General features: G+C 41.8%; 3 gene segments (V, D, J or C); 1 reads left to right on the top strand and 2 right to left on the bottom strand.

Moving 5' to 3' along the window:
• Positions 1–2625: 2625 nt before the first annotated feature.
• Positions 2626–4492, bottom strand: LOC113015148 (Ig kappa-b4 chain C region-like; the record flags this gene model as incomplete). The annotated part of the segment is given in 2 exon segments: positions 2626–3042; positions 4402–4492. Coding segments are annotated over 2 exon segments (417 nt in total), but the record flags the coding sequence as incomplete, so codon positions are not given.
• Positions 4493–11409: 6917 nt separating this feature from the next.
• On the top strand, positions 11410–13039 carry LOC113015147 (Ig kappa chain V region 3547-like). The segment is given in 3 exon segments: positions 11410–11461; positions 11569–11742; positions 12891–13039. Coding segments are annotated over 3 exon segments (375 nt in total).
• Positions 13040–23665: 10626 nt separating this feature from the next.
• LOC113015146 (Ig kappa-b4 chain C region-like) lies at positions 23666–25115 on the bottom strand. The segment is given in 3 exon segments: positions 23666–24082; positions 24690–24805; positions 25066–25115. Coding segments are annotated over 3 exon segments (492 nt in total).
• Between the last annotated feature and the right edge of the window lie 986 nt (positions 25116–26101).

Here is a 26101-nt window from a genome sequence, read left to right as displayed (position 1 = left end):
AAATCAGTTTTGAGCCACAGAGCACAGATCTCACTTCAAAGTTCCTATACACGCAACACAACTAGAGATATAAGAACCTGTTTTTTTGCAACCTTATGAGGACATAGATAATTAGGTGAGAAGCCCCGCCTATGAAAATATTAGACATTTTAACACCCAACACACACACACACACACTGAAAATGTCATTGTTGCTAAAGGAAAAAAAAGTTGGAAATATATCATTTTTTTTAACAAATCATTTGTGACCTTTGACTTCTGCTTCATACCAGCTCAAATAAATCTCAATTTCTAAATATCGATCATTATCAAAAATCATATTTCTTTAAGAAAAAAAATCTAACACTAAATGAACTCACCAAAAGTCAGTGAGTCATAATTATCTGCACAATTTAGCAAATACTTCAAATAGAAACTTTAAGTCCAAATCAGTCAAATGATCAAATTTCCATCTTTTCTTTCTCAGGTTTTTAGATTTTCTCTTTTTTACTCTTCAACACTGCCATGGTCCAAAGACCTGTTGACTTCCTATTCATGTTTTTGATTATTAATATAATTCGTTTCATTTATTTTCTGTTTTCCAGTCGCATCTCTTCGTCCCTCTGTTCCTTATGTTCTGTCAACCCGTGTCTCAGAGCTATTCTCTGGTTCCCTGTTTTATTTGGATTCTGCGTTCTGTGTGAGTGTATTCGTCATGTCTGATGAGGTTCAGCTGTGTCTGCCTTCTGTGGTGTATTCCCTCGTTACCCTCTGTGTATATTAGTATGTGTTCTAATAATAGCACTGACACATGTTCACATTCCTCAAATTGAGTTATTAATATTTAAACAGGTTATAGTCAAAGGTCAGCTGCCAATCTCAGAGTTAACCAACTCTGACTTTAAACTTAGGAGTTAAAACTGCTTTGTTCCTGAAAGCAGTTGAACAAATTGAGTTGAGCTGGAATCTTGAGCTCTCAGTTTGAGAACAGATGAAGGTAAATTTATTGAACCGTTTACCTCGACTTAAGCACATACCTGTGTACTGAACAGCCCTCGTCAGTGGATCCCAACACCAGTATTTGACAGTAACAGGTGAGCCTCAACTTTAATTGGTAAAGAGACACCATGAGAACTGACAGTACAATACTTTTATTTTACAAAAGTCAGCGTCTTTCAGTTCAAAGTTTGTTAGGCAGCTATTGTACATTTAAAACAACAACACAAACACAACGCAGCAACAAGAAACTATGCAGTATATTATAACCGAATACTTAAACATGACTGCACAACAACCTTTCAAAAGAACATTTCTAGATGAATTGTTATTTTCCTTCCAATACTTGAAGCATTTTCTGAGCATCACTTTTTGGTGCATGGCTTGTTGCATGCATACCCCACCTGTCTTAACGGGACTATAAATACAACTATATACAGTCACATTTGTAAAAACAAACAACTTTTATACTAAACACTTTTAAAATGTACAATTTTGAAGAAGCCCAGGAGCAATCCCATTTCAGAACACTTAGAATAGCACAACTTCCTCCCAAAAGGCCACAGGTTTCAACCACAGCATTCCAGCATCAGTTCATGTAAATGCAGCTACAGCTTTCCAAATCACAGGAATCCTTTTAATGCAGTGTTCATAAGATCTTTAAATTGATCCTCGTATGCAACACGTCTCGGAAGATACAGGGATAAGCTGCACATCAATGCGTATCCCCGACTCCTGATCATAAAAGTCTATGTTGCAGGACCCCAGTGGTGGAAGTAAGTCAGCCCCAGTTATAAAGACCAGCAGCTCTTCAAACGTGTGGTCCACCTCTTGCTCTGTTAAAATACATACAACTAGTAAATAAAGCGTAATGTGTAGGTTCATGAATAAAAGATTTCTAATCAGTTACACTGACTGTTATGTAGAGCGGTTGCATTAATGACAATTTAGGAGTCAAAAACAGGTTGTTAGGCAAAACGAATACTGCGAAGCATCGTATAAAGAAAAAGCAAAGCAATCCTGCCCTCCTAAGACACAGGACATTAATTTTTGTCCTCCGAGTCGGAGACCTGTATGTCAAGGACCCTTGACAGGTATTCATATACCTAAATGCCAAGAGAAAGAAAATATGTGTGTCGTCATTAGGATAGGGATTTATGTTGGTGTGAGAGACTGTAGCCTACAAGTTCATATTGTTCAATGACAGTTATGACATGTTGTGTTTCAGGTGATTTTACAGAAAAAAAAACACACCAAAATAACGTACTGAATACTTTTAACAAAAAAACTCTGTATATTAAATTACTTCTTAAAATACCTGCCCCAACACTGATCACGAGAATAGACTCATTCTTATACAGCGCTTTTCTGCTCCACCTGCGCAGTCAGTGTTTCATACAACAAACTGCAACATGCTGAAACATTTCATTACTTTGCTTTACTTCATGTATTGAAAGTGGCTTAATTCTACTGACTCATATTGACTACAGATAGCACACTGGTTTCCAATTAGAACCCTGGAAATCATTATTTAGAGTTTAATATTGACATCACCACAAAAGTAAGAGAAACACTCGATTCTTATTTAATGTAGATATTTTTTTATTCTTTAAAACTTTAAACAAACTTTAAACTTTAAACAAAGCAATGAAAAATGAGAGAAGAAATTCGATTTTTTTTTTTTAAAGCTACAGAGTGCAGACTGAAAGTAAGACCAGCATGAAAGTCACAGTTAGTCAGGTCAGGACTGGGAACACTGGTCTCTCATCAGTGGCTCTGAGACCAGAGTGTGGGAGCCCCTCGTGGCCTCACAGGTCACAGAGCCCACCTTCATCCAGTGGTCTGCAGGGAGCCTCAGGGTGCTGCTCCAGCTGTAGAGGCCGTCGTTCTCCTGCACCACGGGGCTCCTGCTCTCCTCCCAGCTGATGCTGCCACTGCCATCCACCTTCCAGGACAGACTCCAGTCTGAGGGGAAGCCCTTGTTGGCCACACACATGAGCGTGGCCTTCCCCTGTTTCAGCTCCTCACTGGAGGGACCCAGCACCTTCAGGGCGGGGCGGGCATCACCTAGGAAACACCAATCAGCTTAGAGGACAGGAACCACAATTTGATTTTCTCCGTTAAGAAGTTTCTGTCAGGTGTTTTTTCTGCTCCACCAGTCATTCACTCACACATTGTTTCACTTCCCTTTCAGAAACCTCTCATGCATATCAGCACAGAGAGAATCATCACACAGTTTGAGCTGAAATATGTTCAAACTACACTGGAAATAAAAACAAAACAAAACAAAGATGTGTCAACACTTTTAAAAGATGTTAAGCTTCCACATCATCAGTTCTTCATAATAAACAGCTTGTTCTGGATAAGAAAGTCAATACCACTACTTACCTAATGTGGTTTTTTTATTGCTTACATTGTTTTAAATGATATGATACAATAAGAACACCAGATATCTTTATCTTCACTCTGTGCAGTTTAACTTTTTTCAGTGGAAATTGTCCTGAGTGTCTGAATATTCATTTCCAAAGCTGACTTTGTTTCTTAGGACAAAATTTATGAATAAAATAATTAATCAGTTACACAAAAAGTTTCCTAGCCTTTCATATTAAATGAAATTAAAGAAAAGAGAAGAAAATTACATTAAAAAAAAAAAGCTCTAAGTCTGACTTACTTCCAAATTCCAGTCTGGTTCCTCCACCAAAAGTCCACCACAGTGATACAAACTCATTGAGGCGCCGTACAAAAACCTCTGACTGTAGAGAGACACGGCTCTCTGACTCTGTCAGACTGGATTAAAAGTAAAAGCTCTCGAGACTTAACCAGATGTATGTATATGTAATATATCTTCAAGTCCACTCTGATGTTTCATATTGTGTTTAATATTCATTTTAACATTTATTCTGAAGCTAACTTTGTTTCTTCATGAAAATTTATCTAAAAACTATTTTCCTGAGGTTTCTTCTGGCACACTGAACAGAAAAGTTAAGATAACCACAAGAAAGAAATTTGCTAAAGTAAATGAGGTTTAAGTTCGACTTACTTCCAACATCCAGTCTGGTTCCTCCACCAAAAGTCCACCACAGTGATACAAACTCATTGAGCCGCCGTACAAAAACCTCTGACTGTAGAGAGACACGGCTCTCTGACTCTGTTAGACTGAACTAAACCTACAAGCCCTCAAAATACAACTTTATCATCAGAACTAGAAATAATAATTAATAATATGAAACATCCCACAATTTCATTGGAAATTGTCCTGAGTGTCTGAATATTCATTTCCAAAGCTGACTTTGTTTCTTAGGACAAAATTTATGAATAAAATAATTATTCAGTTACACAAAAAGTTTCCTAGCCTTTCATATTAAATGAAATTAAAGAAAAGAGAAGAAAATTACATTAAACAAAAAAGCTCTAAGGCTGACTTACTTCCAAATTCCAGTCTGGTTCCTCCACCGAACGTGTACCACAGTGATACAAACTCATTGAGCCACCTTACAAAAACCTCTGACTGTAGAGAGACACAGCTCTCTGACTCTGAAACAAACAAACTCCATCCATCCAACCATCCATCTTCATCCGCTTTATCCGAGGCCGAGTCGCGGGGGCAGCAGCCTAAGCAAAGAGGCCCAGACCTCCCTCTCCCCAGCCACCTCCTCCAGCTTATCCAGGGGAATACCAAGGCGTTCCCAGGCCAGCCGAGAGATATAATCTCTCCAGCGTGTCCTGGGTCTGCCCCGGGGCCTCCTCCCGGTGGGACATGCCTGGAACACCTCACCCAGGAGGCACCCAGGGGGCATCCTTGTCAGATGCCCGAACCACCTCAGCTGGCTCCTTTCGATGTGGAGCAGCAGCGGCTCTACTCTGAGCCCCTCCCGGATGGCCGAACTTCTCACCCTATCTCTAAGGGAGAGGCCAGCCACCCTTCGGAGGAAGCTCATTTCTGCCACTTGTATCCGCGATCTCGTTCTTTCGGTCACTACCCACAGCTCGTGGCCATAGGCGAGGGTAGGGACGTAGATCGACCGGTAAATTGAGAGCTTTGCTTTTACACTCAGCTCCCTCTTCACCACGACGGACCGGTGCAGCGTCTGCATTACTGCAGCTGCAGCCCCAATCCGTCTGTCGATCTCCGGCTCCCTTCTCCCATCACTCGCGAACAAGACCCCGAGATACTTGAACTCCTCCACTTGGGGCAGGAACTCATGCCCGACCCGGAGTGGGCACTCCACCCTTTTCCGGCTGAGAACCATGGCCTCAGATTTGGAGGTGCTGATCCTCATTCCCGCTGCTTCACACTCGGCTGCGAACTGTTCCAGTGCGAGCTGGAGGCCCTCACCCGATGAAGCCAACAGAACCACATCATCCGCAAAAATCAGAGATGAGATTCTGAGGCCACCAAAGCAAAAGCCCTCCGCCACTTGGCTGCGCCTAGAAATCCTGTCCATAAAAATTATGAACAGAACCAGAGACAAAGGGCAGCCCTGGCGGAGCCCATCACCCACCGGGAACGAGTCCGACTTATTGCCGGCAATGCGAACCAAGCTCTTGCAACGGTTGTATAGGGATCAAATGGCCCGTAGCAATGGGCCAGACACCCCATACTCCCGCAACACCTCCCACAGGACACCCCTAGGGACACGGTTGAATGCCTTCTCCAAGTCCACAAAACACATGTAGACTGGTTGGGCAAACTCCCATGCACCCTCAAGTATCCTGGAGAGGATAAAGAGCTGGTCCAGTGTTCCGCGACCAGGACGAAAACCGCATTGTTTCTCCTGTATCCGAGGTTCGACTAACGGACGAACTCTCCTTTCCAGCACCCTGGCATAGACTTTCCCAGGGTGGCTGAGGAGTGTGATCCCCCTGTAGTTGGAACACACCCTCCGGTCCCCCTTCTTAAAGATGGGGACCACCACCCCGGTCTGCCAGTCCACAGGTACTGCCCCTGATCTCCACGCAACATTGCAGAGGCGTGTCAACCAGGACAGCCCTACAACGTCCAGAGCCTTCAGGAACTCGGGGCGGACCTCATCAACACCAGGGGCTCTGCCACCAAGGAGTTGTTTAACTGCCTCAGTGACCTCGCCCCCGGAAATTGGCGGGTCATTCCCCTCATCCCCAGACTCTGCTTCCTCCGTATCAGTGGGATTAAGGAGGTCCTCGAAGTATTCCTTCCACCGCCTGACAATTTTCTCAGTCGACGTAATATTTAAAACTAATATTTATTAATAAACACAGTTTAATTAACTTACTTCCAACATCCAGTCTGGTTCCGCCACCAAAAGTCCACCACAGTGATACAAACTCATTGAGCCGCCGTACAAAAACCTCTGACTGTAGAGAGACACGGCTCTCTGACTCTGAAACAAACAAACTCAACTAAATAATTCACTGTTTGCACAGCAGCAATGACTCAGCTGATATGACTTCTTCAAAAACCATCATACAAATATGAGTTTAAATACAGTTAGATCCAAACATGTTTGGATGATGACACATTTTTACAATTTTACTTTGTACATCAACAGAGTGAAATCTGACTTGCAGTTTTTTACAGACGCTAGGACACATTTCTCAATACTTAGGTCACGTTTGCAAAACTCCTCACACAGTGAGCACAACAGAAGTCTATGTGGGCTAAACTGAGGACCAGTTATCATTGTTTTGGCACAAAATGCATTCAATGACTACATCTCTCAAATTTCATGAATTATCTTCTCACTCAGACACAACAACTGCCAAAAATCTTTGTACATACAGGACATTTTGCATGTGCTAACATACTGTTTTCAAAACTGTTAAACTTATGGCCAAAACAATAACACAATGCAAAACTTGAAAAGACAGCAAAATCCAACAGCAATATTTTATTGAAACATATTTTAAATCTAAAAATGCAGTTTAACCAGCCACAGCTTATTCTCATTGTAGATGAACATCTACACAGGTGTTACTCCTTCAATTGTTCAACTCCTTCAATTCTGGCATGCCAGAAGATTCTTTCCTAGGTGTATTGCCCTAGATGACATAAGATGTGATGTGGATGATAACCTGTGGCCAAATAGAGAAGACCGAGTAGAATAGCATTACTATTGTATGTGTATCAGTGGATGGTGTGTATACAAATTCTTGTATTTTGGGATTACTTAGTGCAAAAAAATAAAAATACAGAAACAAATATTAACGAATTCTGCATGATGTCTGATTCATTCCAGTAACATATATTGAAATTATAAACAGAGATGTGTCCTTGTTTTACACAAGAAAACACTGTGTAATGCTACATGTTGTTAGTGTTTTTTAGGTCTTTGTTTTGTGGGTGACAAAGTGTGTTTGTCGGTTGTCAACCTTTGCTAGTGTTCTGGAAGAATGAGTTTATTTGAGACCTGAATGAAGTGTTTTGGTAGTTGTAGTGCATTTTGAATGTGAAATGAGCTGCTTTGCCAAGCTGACGGTCAGTTAGGAGGATTGTGTGAAGAGTTTTGCAAAAGTGACCTAAGTATTGAGAAATGTGTCCTAGCGTCTGTAAAAAACTGTAAACAATTCAGACTTGACTGAAATCCAGACCTTCAAGGCCCATAAAGCTCCTTATCCACGTCGAGTTTTGTATCAGCTGTTTAGGAATCTCAGCCATATTTAGACATTGTCCCACATTTTCAGAGGCACACAATTAATTGGACAAACCGAGATAATTGTTAATAAAACAGTTTTTAATATTTGGATGAAAATCCTCTGTAGACATCACTACCTAATGCCTTGAATACATGGAGATCACCAAATGCTGTGTCCTTCTTTGAGATGCTCTACCAGGCCTTTGCTGAAGCCATCTTCAATTTCAATTTCTGCTTCAGTTTCAATTTCTGACTTGACCATTGAAGAATATCCTATTTCTTTGCCAGAGTAAGTCGTGGGTGTTTTTTTACAGTTTTCTTTGAGCCATTATCCATTTGCACTGTGAAGGGTTGTCCAGTGATTGTGCAGCACTTGGTTGAATGTGAGCAGAGAGTAAAGATGTGTACACTTCATCCTGCTACCTGTATCAGCATTCACATCATCAATAAACACTAGTGCCCCAGCTACACTGGCAGCCATACACATCAGTGCCAGAACATTGGCTCCACCATCTTTGACAGGCGATGTGATTTGCTTCAGATCAGTTTTTCTCCTTTGTAATCCAATCGTGCTGAAAAATCTTCATCTTGGAACTGTTCCTGCTCTTTCAAATGTTTAACTGGCAAAGTCTAATCCAGTCTTCCAGTTCTTGAGGGTAACCACTGGTTTGCAACCAGTAACAGTTTCCTTTCATGAACATGACTCTTGATCTCTTGACAGTAGACTTTGAGTATGATACAACTACCTGGGTTGGCTGTAGCTCAGAAGCATCTGTCCAGTGCATCTGTCTGAGTCTGAATGTTTGTAAGAGTTATATAGAAAGCACCTACATAAGAAAAGCAAAGAAACAATTCTTGTATTTCTTTGTGGGTGAATGAGACAAGTTGTGTAAAGTGTAGCCCAAAGCTCAGATAGAGGTCTGAGTGCTCAGACTACAACACAAAAGCACTGTAAAAGAACCAGTCCATTTCCCTCCCAAAGAGTGTTTTAGACCCATCAATGGGCTCCATAGTTTGTACATCAGGAGAAGACTTAACGTCGACCCCACCCCCGAATTTTTTTTTTTGCAAAACACGTTGGCCGATTGAAATGACACCTATGAATTTACATTGTGATGACTGCTTATGTAATCCTGTTAGAGTTGGTGTGAAAAAACACAAACAAAGGGATGAACTGAAAAAAGGAGCTTTATTTGCTAAAACACAAAACTCTGAAAATAGGAACAAGGAGTAAAGTGGGTGTAGTGTGGGCCTCAAGGAAACACGGCTACAAGCAGAAATAAACTGAGGATTTAAATCAGGATAACGAGGGGATGGGCAACAGATGGGAACACAGGACGAACAAATGAGACATAAGCTGTGTCCCAAAACATCGGCTGCATCCTTCGGAGGACCCGGCCTTCGCGGTCTACGTGGGCCGGGTCCTTCAAAGACCGAGAAGGCCGGAAGTGCGGGGCTGTGAAATGGGACGATCTAGCCTTCAGATTTGCGTCACCGCTGTGTCGGTGGTGTTTAATAAACCAGAAAGATTAATAAGAGTAATTTTAAAACTTAGTGCCATTGTTGGCAGCTGAAATTTGGCTGGGCTGCGCTATGAATTCTGGGATATGGCGGGCCACGAAGGACACACCCGACCCATCCTTCAAATTTGGGGAAATGAAGGACGCATTTGAAGGAGTTGATGAATTGGGACAGCCTTTGTCGCCTGGCTGTGACGTAATCGGCCTTCAAATGCGGCCTCCGGAGGATGCAGCTGACGTTTTGGGACACAGCTATAATGAGATGAGGGGGAAGCAAAACTATACACAATACCCGTTGAGACAAGGACTACCAAAATAAAACAAGAAACACAACATAGAGACAGAGAGCGAGGGACAGCGAGGGGGTAACATGTTGGGCTGGAGAGAAGACACAGATGAGACCAAGACAACCAGGACACGAAAGAGAACAGACTAAATAAATAGAAATATAAACAATTAAAGTAGGAAGCACAAATCAAGACTAAGAAACAAAATCACCACAATAATAAATGACCAAGTCCAAAATAACACAAAAACACTGGGTCAAAGACACATGACACTCCTGAATAGTGGCGCTTGACAAGACCATCAGGCAAGTGTGTGATTGCCAGCAGGTGTTTGTGGCCCAGAAGTGGAAACTCTTCTCAAAGTCCTGATGCTGCACAAAGACGAGAACACCAGAACACACACACACAGTGATAGTGGAGGCAGAGAGAGAGCTGGTGGAGGAGAGAATGGCAGAAATAGCAGGTCAGACTGACTAGGACAGAAGGACCATGACAGTCTGCACGGAAAATCTACAGGGGTGTCGACCTGCAGGCCTCGAGGGCCGGTGTCCTGCAGGTTTTAGATCTCACCCTGGGTCAACACACCTGAATCAAATGATTAGTTCATTGCCAAGAATCTGGAGAACTTCAAGACAAGTTGAGGAGGTCATTTAGTTATTTAAATCAGCTGTGTTGGATCAAGGATACATCTAAACCCAGTAGGACACCGGCCCTCAAGGCCTGGAGTTTGACACCTGTGATCTAGACCTTCAACTTTCTTCAGATGTTAAACAGGAACCAAACCAAAACTTTAATTAGAAAAGTGAGAAGAATAAACTACGTAACAGAGCAGATAAGAGAAATGGAAACACTGGGGAGGCTATAATACTACTACTACTAATAATAATAAAAATAACAAAATCACCACAAGGTCCAACGTGAACAAGACCTGAAACATATCACGAGGATAACTAAAGTCAAAACAGGAATCTAAAAACAAACACAAGACTCCAACAAAGTTCATAAGCACTAGCACAGTAATAAAATCAAAGCAGGATTAAAAGTGCAACTCTGGGAACATGAAAAACTCAACATTGATCATCTCCTCTCATCACAAGAAACGACCAAGGTCCAAAAAACATAACCAGTATTCCTGTTCCTTTAAATCAGGGGTCTCAAACTTAATTGAGCTGTGAGCCACTGCTGGCACTGTCATCTCATTGAAGGGCCAATTTAGTGTTCAAGCAGTGAAAAAACACCAACCAAACAAGAAAACAAATATTTCTGAAAATGTAGTGTTTTTTTATTTTTTATTTTTTTTTATGTCTAATAATGTTTAACAAGACAAAACTGCAAACGTGAGAGCAGTACTTCACACTCTTAATGAACTGAAGCCTTTCATTGAACTACAAAGTAAACACATTGGTGCTGTCTTTCTGGTTGTTTTAAAGAACTTATTGTAACATTGCACTCAACAGCACACAAACCCTCCCTAACAAAAAAGGAGGAGCTTCAAGGGCCAAATTGTGTTGTAATTCTTCATGTTAGTAAACGGGCCGCAAGGTTGAGACCCCTGCTTTAAACCATCACCTGATGAAGAATTGAAGGTGATTTTTTTGGTTGGTTCTACTCCACTTTTAAATGCACAGAATTCAAGGGCCCTTTGCACATCTCGTTAAAAATGATAATAAAATTTTCTTTGTACCTGAAAAATGCATCACTGACAAAGAATTATTTAAGGATTTATAATTAAATATTCAAGGACCTGTTTTCACAGTGATGAAAGGGCTCTATTCTGTTTATTTGTACTGAAAAACTAAACTTTTTAATTTCAGAAGCTGAAGAAAGCAAAACTGTACAAAGAACAAATAATTACATGTCCTTGATTCAGATGATTTCCATAGAGAGGCACGTTGCATCAGCAGCACCATGCTCCAGTGCTCTGGGAGAGTTTATAGTCCTGAGAGTTGAACACTGGATGACTGACAGCTGTCCTTCATCACAACAGAAGCCACAGAAATCCTCCTCATCAAAAACATGACTTTGATCTGCGTCCTCATCTGGACTCTCCTCTGCTGCTGCTTCACAGGTAAAGTCCAGAGAATCAAACTCCTCTCCTCTATCAACATCTGTCCCTCTGAAATGAAGCCCACAAAACCATGAAGCTGCTTTATGTTTTTGTCTCTGTGTCCTCAGAGTCCAGAGGACAGATCACAGTGACTCAGCCTGGAGCAGTGAGCTCTGCTGTGGGAGGATCTGTGACCATCAAGTGTACGACCAGTCAGGATGTTCATGGCAACCACTATTTAGCCTGGTACCAACAGAAAGATGGAGGAGTTCCTAAACTGCTCATTTACCTTGCTAGCACTCGACAACAATGGTGGGCCTGATCTCTGATAACAACGAGACGGCCTACCTGAAGGAGATTAGGAATCTGGAGAACTGGTGCCAGAGGAACAACCTCCTTCTAAACGTCAGTAAGACAAAGGAGCTGATAGTGGACTTCAGCACTAAGCAGGAGAGGAACTACCAGACCCCCGTCATCAACGAGTGCCCAGTGGAGAGAGTGGACAGCTTCAAATACCTCGGAGTTCACATCACGCAGGACCTGTCATGGTCCTGTCACATCAACACCGTGGTGAAAAAGGCCCGACAGCGTCTCTACCACCTCAGACGCTTGAGAGACTTCCAACTGCCCTCCAAGGTGCTCAGGAACTTTTACTCGTGCACCATAGAGAGCATCCTGGCGGGAAACATCTTAACCTGGTTCGGGAACAGCACCATGCAGGACAGACGAGCTCTACAGAGGGTTGTGCTGTCAGCTGAGCGCACCATCCGCTCCAAGCTCCCTGACCTGCACTCAATCAGCAGGCGGTGCTGGACCAAGGCCAGGAAGATCGTGAAGGACCTCAGCCATCCCAACAACAGACTGTTCTCTCTGTTGAGGTCAGGAAAGCGATTCCGCTCCCTGAAGACCAACACAGAGAGACTGAGGAGGAGCTTCTTCCCGCAGGCGATACGGTCTCTCAATCACACCCCCACACAGTACTGACCCACACATGCAGTTCTTACACACACACTGGACTTTCTGGACTTTGGTTTTGCACAACACTGGTCACTATATTCTTCATTTCCAGTTAATACTTGTACAGCTGCTGTTATTGTGTATATATTTATTTATATTTAGATTTCTTCATACATTCTTATATAGTTCTATATTGTGTATTTTGTTGTACAGTTATTTTATTTTCAACTTTAATTTATATATTTTATCTTATTCTTCACAGTTAAATTTACCCTTCATTCTAATTTGTGTTGTACAGTTATTTCATTTTTAACCTTAATTTATATTTTATTCCTTCCTAGTTAAATTTACCCTTTTTAATTTTTCATATTTATTTCCTATCTTATTCATAGCCTTTCCTTTTTTTGTTTTCTTTAGGTCACGAGCAGTTGTCCAAGCATATCGTACTGTGTATGACTGTGTACGTGACAAATAAAATTTGAATTTGAATTTTGACAATCAGGGATTCCAGCTCGTTTTACAGGCAGTGGATCAAACTCTGACTTCACTCTGACCATCAGTGGAGTCCAGGCTGAAGATGCAGCAGTTTATTACTGTCAGAGTCTCCATAACATTAACAGTCAGTGGGTGTTCACACAGTGAAAAACAGTTGTACAAAAACCTCCCTCAGTCAGACTGAACAGAAACTGAAGTGACTGCTGCAGCTGGAAGATACTGCAGAGACTGGTACAGTTCACTGAGGACACACACACACACACACACACACACACACACACACACACACACACACACACACACACACACACTGTAATGAGAGATAATATAACTTGAAATAATTGAAATACAGACACAATTGAATACACAAACAAAAGGTATCAAGCTGTGTTGACTTTATCCCCAAAATTTGAATCTGTTCATCTGGTCATAGCGTCACTCATCCAAGTGGCTTCTTCAGTCTCAGCTGACTGCAGGTTTCCCCAACCTTATAAACAGGACATTTCCACAATGACTGAAACCAGCACCACTGAGTGAAAAATGGGCTGTGAGGTCAGTTCCTTGATCATTAATATGCAAATTTTCATGGCCATTGATCAGTGGTCTTTGATTATACTATAGTGTGGATGGAGGAACCAGGAGTTACACAGAGTCAACATGAAAAACACACTAACTTCATTTTCTTTTCTTTCTTTCTTGAGGTGAAACGTCTTCAAGCAACTCAAAGAAGTCCAGACGCTTTTCTTTCCAAGCTCCTTAGACCACGATGACCTTCACAGACATATTTTCTTTCTTTTCCATTTCTAACACAGGTTTACAGGCCCGGAGCGAGGCTCCTCCAGAGGAGAAATCCTGAAATTATTTAAGAGACTTAGCTTTGTCCCTTTTCTTGTTCTGCTAATTAAGTTAAATTGATGCATGGCAAGGACCTTTAACACCAGAGAGTGTTACAGCAAGAAGTCATCCCAAGGTGGAAACTCCAGACTGAGACTGGATGAGAAGTCATGAAAGAACCAGTGAGAAGCAGGGACCATTCCAGTCACAGCTGACAACCCAGACAGAGGTTAAGGTGGAAAGTTGTGCCACTTGAGTTCCTAGCAGTTGTCACAAGAAGTTTTCAGAACCACAATAATAATCCAAAGGTCAAATTCAAATTCAAATTCAAATTTTATTTGTCACGTACACAGTCATACACAGTACGATATGTAGTGAAATGCTTGGACAACTGCTCGTGACCTAAAGAGAACAAAAAAGGAAAAGGCTATGAATAAGAAAGGAAATAAATATGAAAAATTAAAAAGGGTAAATTTAACTAGGAAGGAATAAAATATAAATTAAGGTTAAAAATGAAATAACTGTACAACACAAATTAGAATGAAGGGTAAATTTAACTGGGAAGAATAAGATAAAATATATAAATTAAAGTTGAAAATAAAATAACTGTACAACAAAATACACAATATAGAACTATATAAGAATGTATGAAGAAATCTAAATATAAATAAATATATACACAATAACAGCAGCTGTACAAGTATTAACCGGAAATGAAGAATATAGTGACCAGTGTTGTGCAAAACCAAAGTCCAGAAAGTCCAGTGTGTGTGTAAGAACTGTATGTGTGGGTCAGTACTGTGTGGTGGTGTGATTGAGAGACCGTATCGCCTGCGGGAAGAAGCTCCTCCTCAGTCTCTCTGTGTTGGTCTTCAGGGAGCGGAATCGCTTTCCTGACCTCAGCAGAGAGAACAGTCTGTTGTTGGGATGGCTGAGGTCCTTCACGATCTTCCTGGCCTTGGTCCAGCACCGCCTGCTGTAGATTGAGTGCAGGTCAGGGAGCTCGGAGCGGATGGTGCGCTCAGCTGACCGCACAACCCTCTGTAGAGCTCGTCTGTCCTGCATGGTGCTGTTCCCGAACCAGGTTAAGATGTTTCCCGCCAGGATGCTCTCTATGGTGCACGAGTAAAAGTTCCTGAGCACCTTGGAGGGCAGTTGGAAGTCTCTCAAGCGTCTGAGGTGGTAGAGACGCTGTCGGGCCTTTTTCACCACGGTGTTGATGTGACAGGACCATGACAGGTCCTGCGTGATGTGAACTCCGAGGTATTTGAAGCTGTCCACTCTCTCCACTGGGCACTCGTTGATGACGGGGGTCTGGTAGTTCCTCTCCTGCTTAGTGCTGAAGTCCACTATCAGCTCCTTTGTCTTACTGACGTTTAGAAGGAGGTTGTTCCTCTGGCACCAGTTCTCCAGATTCCTAATCTCCTTCAGGTAGGCCGTCTCGTTGTTATCAGAGATCAGGCCCACCACGACGGTGTCGTCAGCAAATTTGATGATGGTGGTGGAGCTGGTAGTGGCCACACAGTCATATGTGTACAAAGAGTACAGCAGGGGGCTCAGAACACACCCCTGGGGGGCTCCAGTGCTGAGAGTGGTGGAGGCTGAGACATGTCCGCCCATCCTTACTGCCTGTGGTCTGCCAGTTAGGAAGTTGGAGATCCACTGACACATAGATGAGCTGAGTCCCAGATGCTCCAGCTTGGTGGTGAGTGTGGAGGGAATTATGGTGTTAAATGCAGAGCTGTAGTCTATGAAGAGCATTTTAACATAATTCCCCCTTCTAGTGTCCAAGTGAGTGAGTGATGTGTGGAGGAGATGAGAGATGGCATCGTCTGTGGAACGATTTGGACGGTAAGCGAACTGTAGTGGGTCCAGTGTGTCTGGTAGTGAAGAAATGATGAAGTCTCTGACCAGGCGTTCAAAGCACTTCATCACTACTGAGGTGAGGGCTACAGGGCGATAGTCATTGAGAGAAGCAGGGTGGGGTTTCTTCGGGACAGGAACAATGATGGACTCTTTGAAGCATGTGGGGATCACCGACTGAGATAAAGAGATGTTGAATATCTCAGTGAACACAGGAGCTAGCTGGTATGCGCAGTCTCTTAGGATACGACCTGGGATGCCGTCTGGTCCTGCTGCTTTCCTGGTGTTCACTCTCTTGAAGGCTCTCCTTACTTCATGCTCGGAGATGACGAGCACGTTTCCGGTGCTGGCAGTATCTTCCTGTCTGCAGCCGTTAGCGCCGCTAACACTAGCATTGTTGGAGACCTTAGCTGCAGCCTCGAAGCGAGCATAGAAAGTGTTCAGCTCGTCTGCCAGAGTCACGGCCGCGTTCGTCATACCGGTTGTTGGTGCTTTATAGTCCGTTATTGTCCTTAGTCCCCGCCACAGGCTCCTAGAGTCACTCTGTTGGAGTTGTGACTCTAGTTTCCTCCCGTAGCGCTGCTTCGCCTCTTTCACCGCCCTCCGCACGTTATATGACGCGGCTTTGTACGGGTCCATGTCCCCCGTCTTGAGTCCCGTGTTGTAGGCAGCGGTGCGGGATCTCAGAGCGTCGCGGATGGTTTTATCCACCCACGGCTTCTGGTTGGGAAACGTTGTGATAGTCTTTGTCTCCACGGTATCATCCGTTAGTTTCCCGATGAATCCCACAACCGCTTCCGTAAACACGTTGACGTCATCGTCGGAGCTGTTTCTGAACATGCCCCAGTCTGCGTCATCGAGTGCGTGCTGTAACGCGGCCACCGATTGATCCGTCCAGCGCGCGACCTTCCTCTGAACCGGAACTTCCTGTTTCAGCCTTTGTTTGTATTTTGGCATGAGGAAGATGGCGGCGTGATCAGATTTGCCAAACGGGGGGCGGGATTGTGCCTTGTAGCCGTCCTTGACCGTAGTGTAGCAGTGGTCCAGTGTCCTTTCACCTCTGGTGGGGCAGGTGATGTGTTGATAAAAGTTCGGCGCTGCGCGTTTGAGGTTGGCGCTATTAAAGTCCCCCGTCACAATAAGCGCAGCGTCCCGGTGTTGTGTCTGGTGCTGTGTGAGTGCCTCATGCAGCTCGCATAAGGCGGTGACCGTGTCCGCTTGTGGTGGAATATAAACGGCACTTACAATGACCGATGTAAATTCCCGAGGTAGATAAAAAGGACGACACATGATGGACAGTAGTTCCAGATTTGGTGTGCAGGAGCGTGTGAGAGGAACAACGTTCGCACTGTTGCACCAGTTGTCGTTCACCATTAAACACACGCCGCCTCCCCTTGACTTCCCCGAGTCCCGTGTCCTGTCCATGCGGTGAACCGAGAAGAACTCGGCTGGCTGGATGGCGTGGTCCGGCACCGCTGGGTTCAGCCATGTCTCGGTGAAGCAGAGGAGATTGCAGTCCCGAATGTCTCTCTGGAACTTTATCCTGGCCCTGAGGTCGTCAAGCTTGTTCTCCAGTGACTGAACGTTGGCGAGCAGGATGCTAGGCAGAGGTCGAAAGGATTTCTGTGTTGATGTTGAGGAAGACAACAAGGGTCTATGTATTTTGCCCTTTCAACCTAAAGCTGCATTGGAACAGAGTGAGGGGTGAAAGAGCGCCCTCCTCCAACGAGAGAGTGCCAAGCTCCAACTGAGTAACGTGCAGAGAGGGATCAGCGATGGAATGTGGATAACACCTGATTAAACAGTCAGGCTGGTCTTGCCTGAAAGGTTCAGTGTGTTTTTAAGTTCTGGTGGTCACTGGAGTGACTTTTCTAGTCATTTTACAAATGATATGCATTTACATGATTCTCCACACATCACAAATACAGGGAGTCGTGATCCTGATTAAAAGTGACCGACAAATTACTTGTGCACATTTTGTATGACAGCTAGACTGTTTCTCTAGTACGCCAGTTATCTTAGCCACAGTTTCTCATGAATGAACATCATGTTTCCATGTGTAATTTGATATTTTTGGAAGTTTTTTCTTTTTATCATTATTGTTATCTTTTGCATATGGAAGTTTAGGCTATGATGACGATTGGAGATGAACAAAAGGGTGGAGAGGAGAATAGTGAAGTGAGGATGCACATAGTGAAATCTCTTTGAGTGTACAATGTAGTTGATGTGATATACAGAATGTCAGAAAAGAAAAGTCTGTTATTGATGTGATTAGCAGAGTAATCCAAAGAGTGGGAATGTGCTGGAAATTTCACATTTGTCACATGTTTTAGTAATATCACTTTTGGGTCACTTCAAGGTTCACATGTGAAGAAGCGTTCAGCTTTAACTCTATTACACAAAGTTAGGCGAGTTAACTTTCGTGAGAAAGTTGGTGACACCCAGAGGGGGAGGATCCAACAGGTGGTGAAGTCTTTTGTTAATCAGGTCTTTGAGGATGGGGTGAAGAGGCAAGGAGCAGTCTCTATGTGACACTGGAAGAGGAGACAAGGTTGTAAACTCTCTCTCTGAGGGTTCAAGGGTGTGAACAACAACTGTGGAAATGCCTTCTTCTTGACTGTATTTAAAGAGGGCTGCTATTCATCTTTAGGCTACGTCCACACTAGCCCGGATAGATTTGAAAACGCTCTGCGTCCACACTAGGGTTTTCAGTCGTTTTCACAGAGTTGTGCATCCACATTGAAACGCTTACATTCCAGTACTGTGCATGGGCTGAAGGAAGGACAATACTCGGTGTATAAATGCTCAATCAACAATCCTGTATTCCATACAATTCAACACTTTAAGAGCACAAACCATCCGGATGGGGAGACATGCATGAAGAGGGTCACAGCAAGTCTCAAAATGGTGGAGCGTTACCCAAAGCTTTTATAGCCTCTGTTGACCCCACCTAGTCGTAAAAAGCTCAAACTTACCCTCTAACTCTCAGTGAGCCTGTGTTATGACCTTGGCTCCCTGCCTATCTGCTTCCAACAAGGGGGTGAGCTCCTGTGGAATGTGCTCTGTGCTCTCTGCACACAGTATTCTCTTCTTAACTCAGCAGTATGAAATGCCATGAAACAGTGTAACTCATACAAACCTATCTAATGAATCTAATGATTTTCTAATGATTCTTTTGTAATTCAGAAGCATAGTGCAAACTAGAACTACAACTACATACTAATTATACTCTCTATAATAAGGAGTATGGTGTGGCTTACAGCAGTACAATGATTCACTCATTTCGATTATAGACACATGATAAAATAATAATCTCACAGCACACACACAAAGGAACCCTCAGACCAAACATACTTCAAAACAAACATCACATTGGGAAGACAGGTCAGAGAGGTAGGCTGATAAGAAAAACAACAAAAATACACAACATGAGGCGAGAGGAGGAAAAAAAAGCTCCACCCAGACTGAGCTTCTGATGGGAGAACAACAAAAAACACCTCAGCACAAAAGCACATGAATCTTAATACACCATAGAAGCACATGACAAGCAACAGGTGTGAGTAAGGGGTGAGAGTAAGTCGGTGTAGACAGCACATCCGGTCCTGCAGCATGCGCTGGGACTAGACCCGCCGTCTGACCTCAGCCTTGGAGATAAGCGTTCAAAGGTGTTTGGAATCCAGGATGGGGGACACAGGATGGGAACGAAGAGTTTACAGAGTCTGTCTTCAGAAACAGAGTTTTTTGTTGGTCATCTCCAGCCTTGAGACCACAGGTGGCGCCGATATGGTGGCCACATGAAATGATGGTGGTTTCCTTTAGTGCGAACAAGTGCATGTCAATTTTACAGTCGATCTAAATGTCCATCACGGGTCTCTCAATCTCCCATTGGAGATTTTGCGCTCAAAGACCATTTGTTAACTGTCTATAAATTCTACAGGGTTCATGTGTGTCACATGCTAAATATGCTGTGAAAAACTTTTTTTTAAACAAGTCCTGCTGGAGTCAGTTCATTTCCATAGAGAGGCACTTTGCATCAGCAGCACCATGCTCCAGTGCTCTGGGAGAGTTTATAGTCCTGAGAGTTGAACACTGGATGACTGACAGCTGTCCTTCATCACAACAGAAGCCACAGAAATCCTCCTCATCAAAAACATGACTTTGATCTGCGTCCTCATCTGGACTCTCCTCTGCTGCTGCTTCACAGGTAAAGTCCAGAGAATCAAACTCCTCTCCTCTATCAACATCTGTCCCTCTGAAATGAAGCCCACAAAACCATGAAGCTGCTTTATGTTTTTGTCTCTGTGTCCTCAGAGTCCAGAGGACAGATCACAGTGACTCAGCCTGGAGCAGTGAGCTCTGCTGTGGGAGGAACTGTGAGCATCAAGTGTACGACCAGTCAGAATGTTTATAGTAATTGGTTATCCTGGTACCAACAGACAGATGGAGGAGTTCCTAAACTGCTCATTTACTATATTAGCAGTCGACAATCAGGGATTCCAGCTCGTTTTACAGGCAGTGGATCAAACTCTGACTTCACTCTGACCATCAGTGGAGTCCAGGCTGAAGATGCAGCAGTTTATTACTGTATGGGAGAATTCTATGTTAACAGTCAGTGGGTGTTCACACAGTGAAAAACAGTCGTACAAAAACCTCCCTCAGTCAGACTGAACAGAAACTGAAGTGACTGCTGCAGCTGGAAGATACTGCAGAGACTGATACAGTTCACTGAGGACACACACACACACACACACACACACACACACACACACACACACACACACACGAGGTGATAGAGTGAAAATGTTATTGTTGCTAAACAAAAAAGAAGTTGGAAATTTGTAACTCAGTCAATCAAATTTTGACCTTTGACCTCTGCTTCATAGCAGCTCAAATACATGTGAACCAGTTCCTGAATATTGCTCATTATGTAAACATTTCTTAAAGAAAGAGAAAAAAACACAATAAATCACCAAAATCAGTGAGTCACAATTGTCTGCATAACTTATAAAAATACTTCCAATAGAAACTTTAAGTCCAATTTTCTCAGGTTTGTAGATTTTTTTCTTTTTTGCTGTTCAATACTAGTCTGATAACTTTGTCTTTGACATTATGTTACAAATACCTATCTATATTACACCTGGCAAAATAGCACAATTAATATACAATGTGAAAACTACCACAGTACATACCAAAGTTCACTATCAGTCCATTTACTGCACTCTTCATGTAATAATGCAAATATTTATTGTGATGCTTTCAGCAAGAAGGGAGAAACAAGTTAAACCTGACAGACAGTTTATGTTATGATTAGAGATGGACCGATCCGATATTATGTATCAGTATCGGTCTGATACTGACCTAAATTACTGGATCGGATATCGCCTTTATATACGTATGTATAAATATGATACAATAGTACATATATATATAAATATGATATATGTACCTGTTAATAAAAAGCAGAAGAAAAAACAGAAATTATATGCCACACACACACACACACACACACACACACACACACACACACACACACACAATGAAAATGTCATTGTTGCTAAAGGAAAAGAAAGTTGGAAATATATCATTTATTTTTAACAAATCATTTATGACCTTTGACTTCTGCTTCATACCAGCTCAAATAAATCTCAATTTCTAAATATCGATCATTATCAAAAATCATATTTCTGTAAGAAAAAAAATCTAACACTAAATGAACTCAGCAAAAGTCAGTGAGTCATAATTATCTGCACAATTTAGCAAATACTTCAAATAGAAACTTTAAGTCCAAATCAGTCAAATGATCAAATTTCCATCTTTTCTTTCTCAGGTTTTTAGATTTTCTCTTTTTTGCTCTTCAACACTGCCATGGTCCAAAGACCTGTTGACTTCCTATTCATGTTTTTTGATTATTAATATGATTCGTTTCATTTATTTTCTGTTTTCCAGTCGCATTTCTTCATCCCTCTGTTCCTTATGTTCTGTCAACCCGTGTCTCAGAGCTATTCTCTGGTTCCCTGTTTTATTTGGATTCTGCCTTCTGTGTGAGTGTATTCGTCATGTCTGATGAGGTTCAGCTGTGTCTGCCTTCTGTGGTGTATTCCCTCGTTACCCTGTCTTAACAGGACTATAAATACAACTATATACAGTCACATTTGTAAAAACAAAAAACTTTTATACTAAACACTTTTAAAATGTACAATTTTGAAGAAGCCCAGGAGCAATCCCATTTCAGAACACTTAGAATAGCACAACTTCCTCCCAAAAGGCCACAGGTTTTAACCACAGCATTCCAGCATCAGTTCATGTAAATGCAGCTACAGCTTTCCAAATCCCAGGAATCCTTTTAATGCAGTGTTCATAAGATCTTTAAATTGATCCTTGTATGCAACACGTCTCGGAAGATACAGGGATAAGCTGCACATCGATGCGTATCCCTGACTCCTGATCATAAAAGTCTATGTTGCAGGACCCCAGTGGTGGAAGTAAGTCAGCCCCAGTTATAAAGACCAGCAGCTCTTCAAACGTGTGGTCCACCTCTTGCTCTGTTAAAATACATACAACTAGTAAATAAAGCGTAATGTGTAGGTTCATGAATAAAAGATTTATAATCAGTTACACTGACTGTTATGTAGAGCGGTTGCATTAATGACAATTTAGGAGTCAAAAACAGGTTGTCAGGCAAAACTAATACTGCGAAGCATCGTATAATGAAAAAGCAAAGCAATCCTGCCCTCCTAAGACACAGGACATTAATTTTTGTCCTCCGATTCGGAGACCTGTATGTCAAGGACCCTTGACAGGTATTCATATACCTAAATGCCAAGAGAAAGAAAATATGTGTGTCGTCATTAGGATAGGGATTTATGTTGGTGTGAGAGACTGTAGCCTACAAGTTCATATTGTTCAATGACAGTTATGACATGTTGTGTTTCAGGTGATTTTACAGAAAAAAAAACACCAAAATAACGTACTGAATACTTTTAATGAAAAAACTCTGTATATTAAATTACTTCTTAAAATACCTACCCCAACACTGATCACGAGAATAGACTCATTCTTGTACAGCGCTTTTCTGCTCCACCTGCTATTAGATTATTCTGTTATTATATGTTACCTTATATATGTAATCAAAGTAGTTGAATTAGAATACTGCTGTAGATCACATTATACCCTTTAATATAGAGTGTGTGAGCTGTATGTAGTTTAGTTCTCATTATACTTTTGAGTTAACAGAACATATTCACATATTAGTTCATTAGATAAATGTGCATCACTCTGTATCCTTGATCTGCTGGGAATGTGTTACACTGTTTTCTTGACATGCTTAATTGTTGAATCATGAAGAGAAGGTTGTAAGCAGGAGACTCTGTGTCTAAAGACAGGGGAGATAGATAGACCACATTCCACACCCCCACCTTACAGAAAGCAGAGAAACAACTGCCGAGGTCATAACTTAGGCGCTGTAAGAGAGAAAAAATGTGATGTTTTGGCTTTTACGACTAGCTGGGGGCCACTAGAGACTATAAAAAGCTGAGCAACCCGTCACCATTTTGAGACATGCTGTCGAACCTCTGCAAGCATCTCTCCCGTCCGGACGTTGTAATGCTCTGACTGTTGAATTGTATGGAAATAAATGATTGTTGATTGAGCATTTATACACCGAGTATTGTCCCTCCTTCAGCCCAAAGATTCAAAGAATTGGGAGAATTCAACACTGCTCAGTGTTTTATACAACAAACTGCAACATGCTGAAACATTTCATTACACAGCATGCAATGAATTTGCATAAATGTAATGTCTTTAATATCCTGCTTAGTAATGGCAGTGTCTCTCAATTCCCCTTCGCACTTACTCTTTAACATAAACTTTGCTTTACTTCATGTATTGAAAGTGGCTTAATTCTACTGACTCATATTGACTACAGATAGCACACTGGTTTCCAATTAGAACCCTGGAAATCATTATTTAGAGTTTAATATTGACATCACCACAAAAGTAAGACAAAGACTCGGTCCTTATTTAATATAGATATTTTTTTATTCTTTAAAACTTTAAACAAACTTTAAACAAAGCAATGAGAAATGAGAGAAGAAATTCGATTTTTTTTTTTAAAGCTACAGAGTGCAGACTGAAAGTAAGACCAGCATGAAAGTCACAGTTAGTCAGGTCAGGACTGGGGACACTGGTCTCTCATCAGTGGCTCTGAGACCAGAGTGTGGGAGCCCCTCGTGGCCTCACAGGTCACAGAGCCCACCTTCATCCAGTGGTCTGCAGGGAGCCTCAGGGTGCTGCTCCAGCTGTAGAGGCCGTCGTTCTGCAGCACCACGGGGCTCCTGCTCTCCTCCCAGCTGATGCTGCCACTGCCATCCACCTTCCAGGACAGACTCCAGTCTGAGGGGAAGCCCTTGTTGGCCACACACATGACTGTAGCCTTCCCCTGTTTCAGCTCCTCACTGGAGGGACCCAGCACCTTCAGGGCGGGGCGGGCATCACCTAGGAAACACCAATCAGCTTAGAGGACAGGAACCACAATTTGATTTTCTCCGTTAAGAAGTTTCTGTCAGGTGTTTTTTCTGCTCCACCAGTCATTCACTCACACATTGTTTCACTTCCCTTTAAGAAACCTCTCATGCATATCAGCACAGAGAGAATCATCACACAGTTTGAGCTGAAATATGTTCAAACTACACTGGAAATAAAAAACAACAAAACGAAACAAAGATGTGTCAACAATTTTAAAAGATGTTAAGCTTCAACATCATCAGTTCTTCATAATAAACAGCTTGTTCTGGATAAGAAACTCAATACCACTACTTACCTCATGTGTGTTTTTTTTATTGCTTACATTGTTGTAAATGATATGATACAATAAGAACACCAGAGATCTTTATCTTCACTCTGTGCGGTTTAACTTTTTTCAGTGGAAATTGTCCTGAGTGTCTGAATATTCATTTCCAAAGCTGACTTTGTTTCTTAGGACAGAATTTATGAATAAAATAATTAATCAGTTACACAAAAAGTATCCTAACCTTTCATATTAAATGAAATTAAAGAAAAGAAAATTACATTAAAAAAAAAAAAAGCTCTAAGGCTGACTTACTTCCAACATCCAGTCTGGTTCCTCCACCGAACGTGTACCACAGTGATACAAACTCATTGAGGCGCCGTACAAAAACCTCTGACTGTAGAGAGACACGGCTCTCTGACTCTGTCAGACTGGATTAAAACTAAAAGCTCTCGAGACTTAACCAGATGTATGTATATGTAAAATATCCTCAAGTCCACTCTGATGTTTTATATTGTGTTTAATATTCATTTTAACATTTATTCTGAAGCTAACTTTGTTTCTTCATGAAAATTTATCTAAAAACTATTTTCCTGAGGTTTTTTTAGGCGCATTGAACAGAAAAGTTAAGATAATCAAAAGAAAGAAATTTGCTAAAGTAAATGAGGTTTAAGTTTGACTTACTTCCAACTTGCAGTCTGGTTCCTCCACCAAAAGTCCACCACAGTGATACAAACTCATTGAGGCGCCGTACAAAAACCTCTGACTGTAGAGAGACACGGCTCTCTGACTGTCAGACTGGATTAAAACTAAAAGCTCTCGAGACTTAACCAGATATATTTATATGTAAAATATCCTCAAGTCCACTCTGATGTTTTATATTGTGTTTAATATTGATTTTAACATTTATTCTGAAGCTAACTTTGTTTCTTCATGAAAATTTATCTAAAAACTATTTTCCTGAGGTTTTTTCTGGCACACTGAACAGAAAAGTTAAGATAACCACAAGAAAGAAATTTGCTAAAGTAAATGAGGTTTAAGTTTGACTTACTTCCAACTTGCAGTCTGGTTCCTCCACCGAACGTGTACCACAGTGATACAAACTCATTGAGGCGCCGTACAAAAACCTCTGACTGTAGAGAGACACGGCTCTCTGACTCTGAAACAAACAATCTCAACAATATGAATTCTTTAAATCATAATTTCATAACATATTAATATTATAATTTTTACATAAAAAACAACGAAACACAATAAAACTATATTCCAATAATCCAATTTGGTCATTTACATTTTACAACTGTTAAGATACATCACTTTAATGCTTCCACCTTCTTTCTCATAACTCTAAACATTAAATTTAATTTTCAAGCTACAATCACAAAACTTAAAACTCATCAGGTAAATCCTCACAAATGCATCAAAACAGTTTTATGTTCTCTCACAAACACTTAGTGTCTTCAGATCGCGCACAGAACCAGTTAAAATGATAATACTGCTGAGCATTGCACACTACGTCACAAAACAGAGCACGAAACTCAGGTCTTTCCAGTCTCACAGTTTGTCCTGTTATTCTACAAAACATATAAAATGTCAACCTAAAACAGATGAATGATTCTGAGCAGGGCCGTGCAGAGATGCTGGAAGGGACGGGTGCTCAAAGTTCAAAAGGGGCACATGGAACCAGGCTGAATAACAACAACACTGTTGCTGTAGAGGGGTTGCTG

This window comes from Astatotilapia calliptera, chromosome 22, assembly GCF_900246225.1.
Source record: "Astatotilapia calliptera chromosome 22, fAstCal1.2, whole genome shotgun sequence".
Taxonomy (NCBI): Eukaryota; Metazoa; Chordata; class Actinopteri; order Cichliformes; family Cichlidae; genus Astatotilapia; species Astatotilapia calliptera.
Note: the sequence above shows the minus strand (reverse complement) of the source record. Positions and strands in the feature narration are given on the sequence as shown.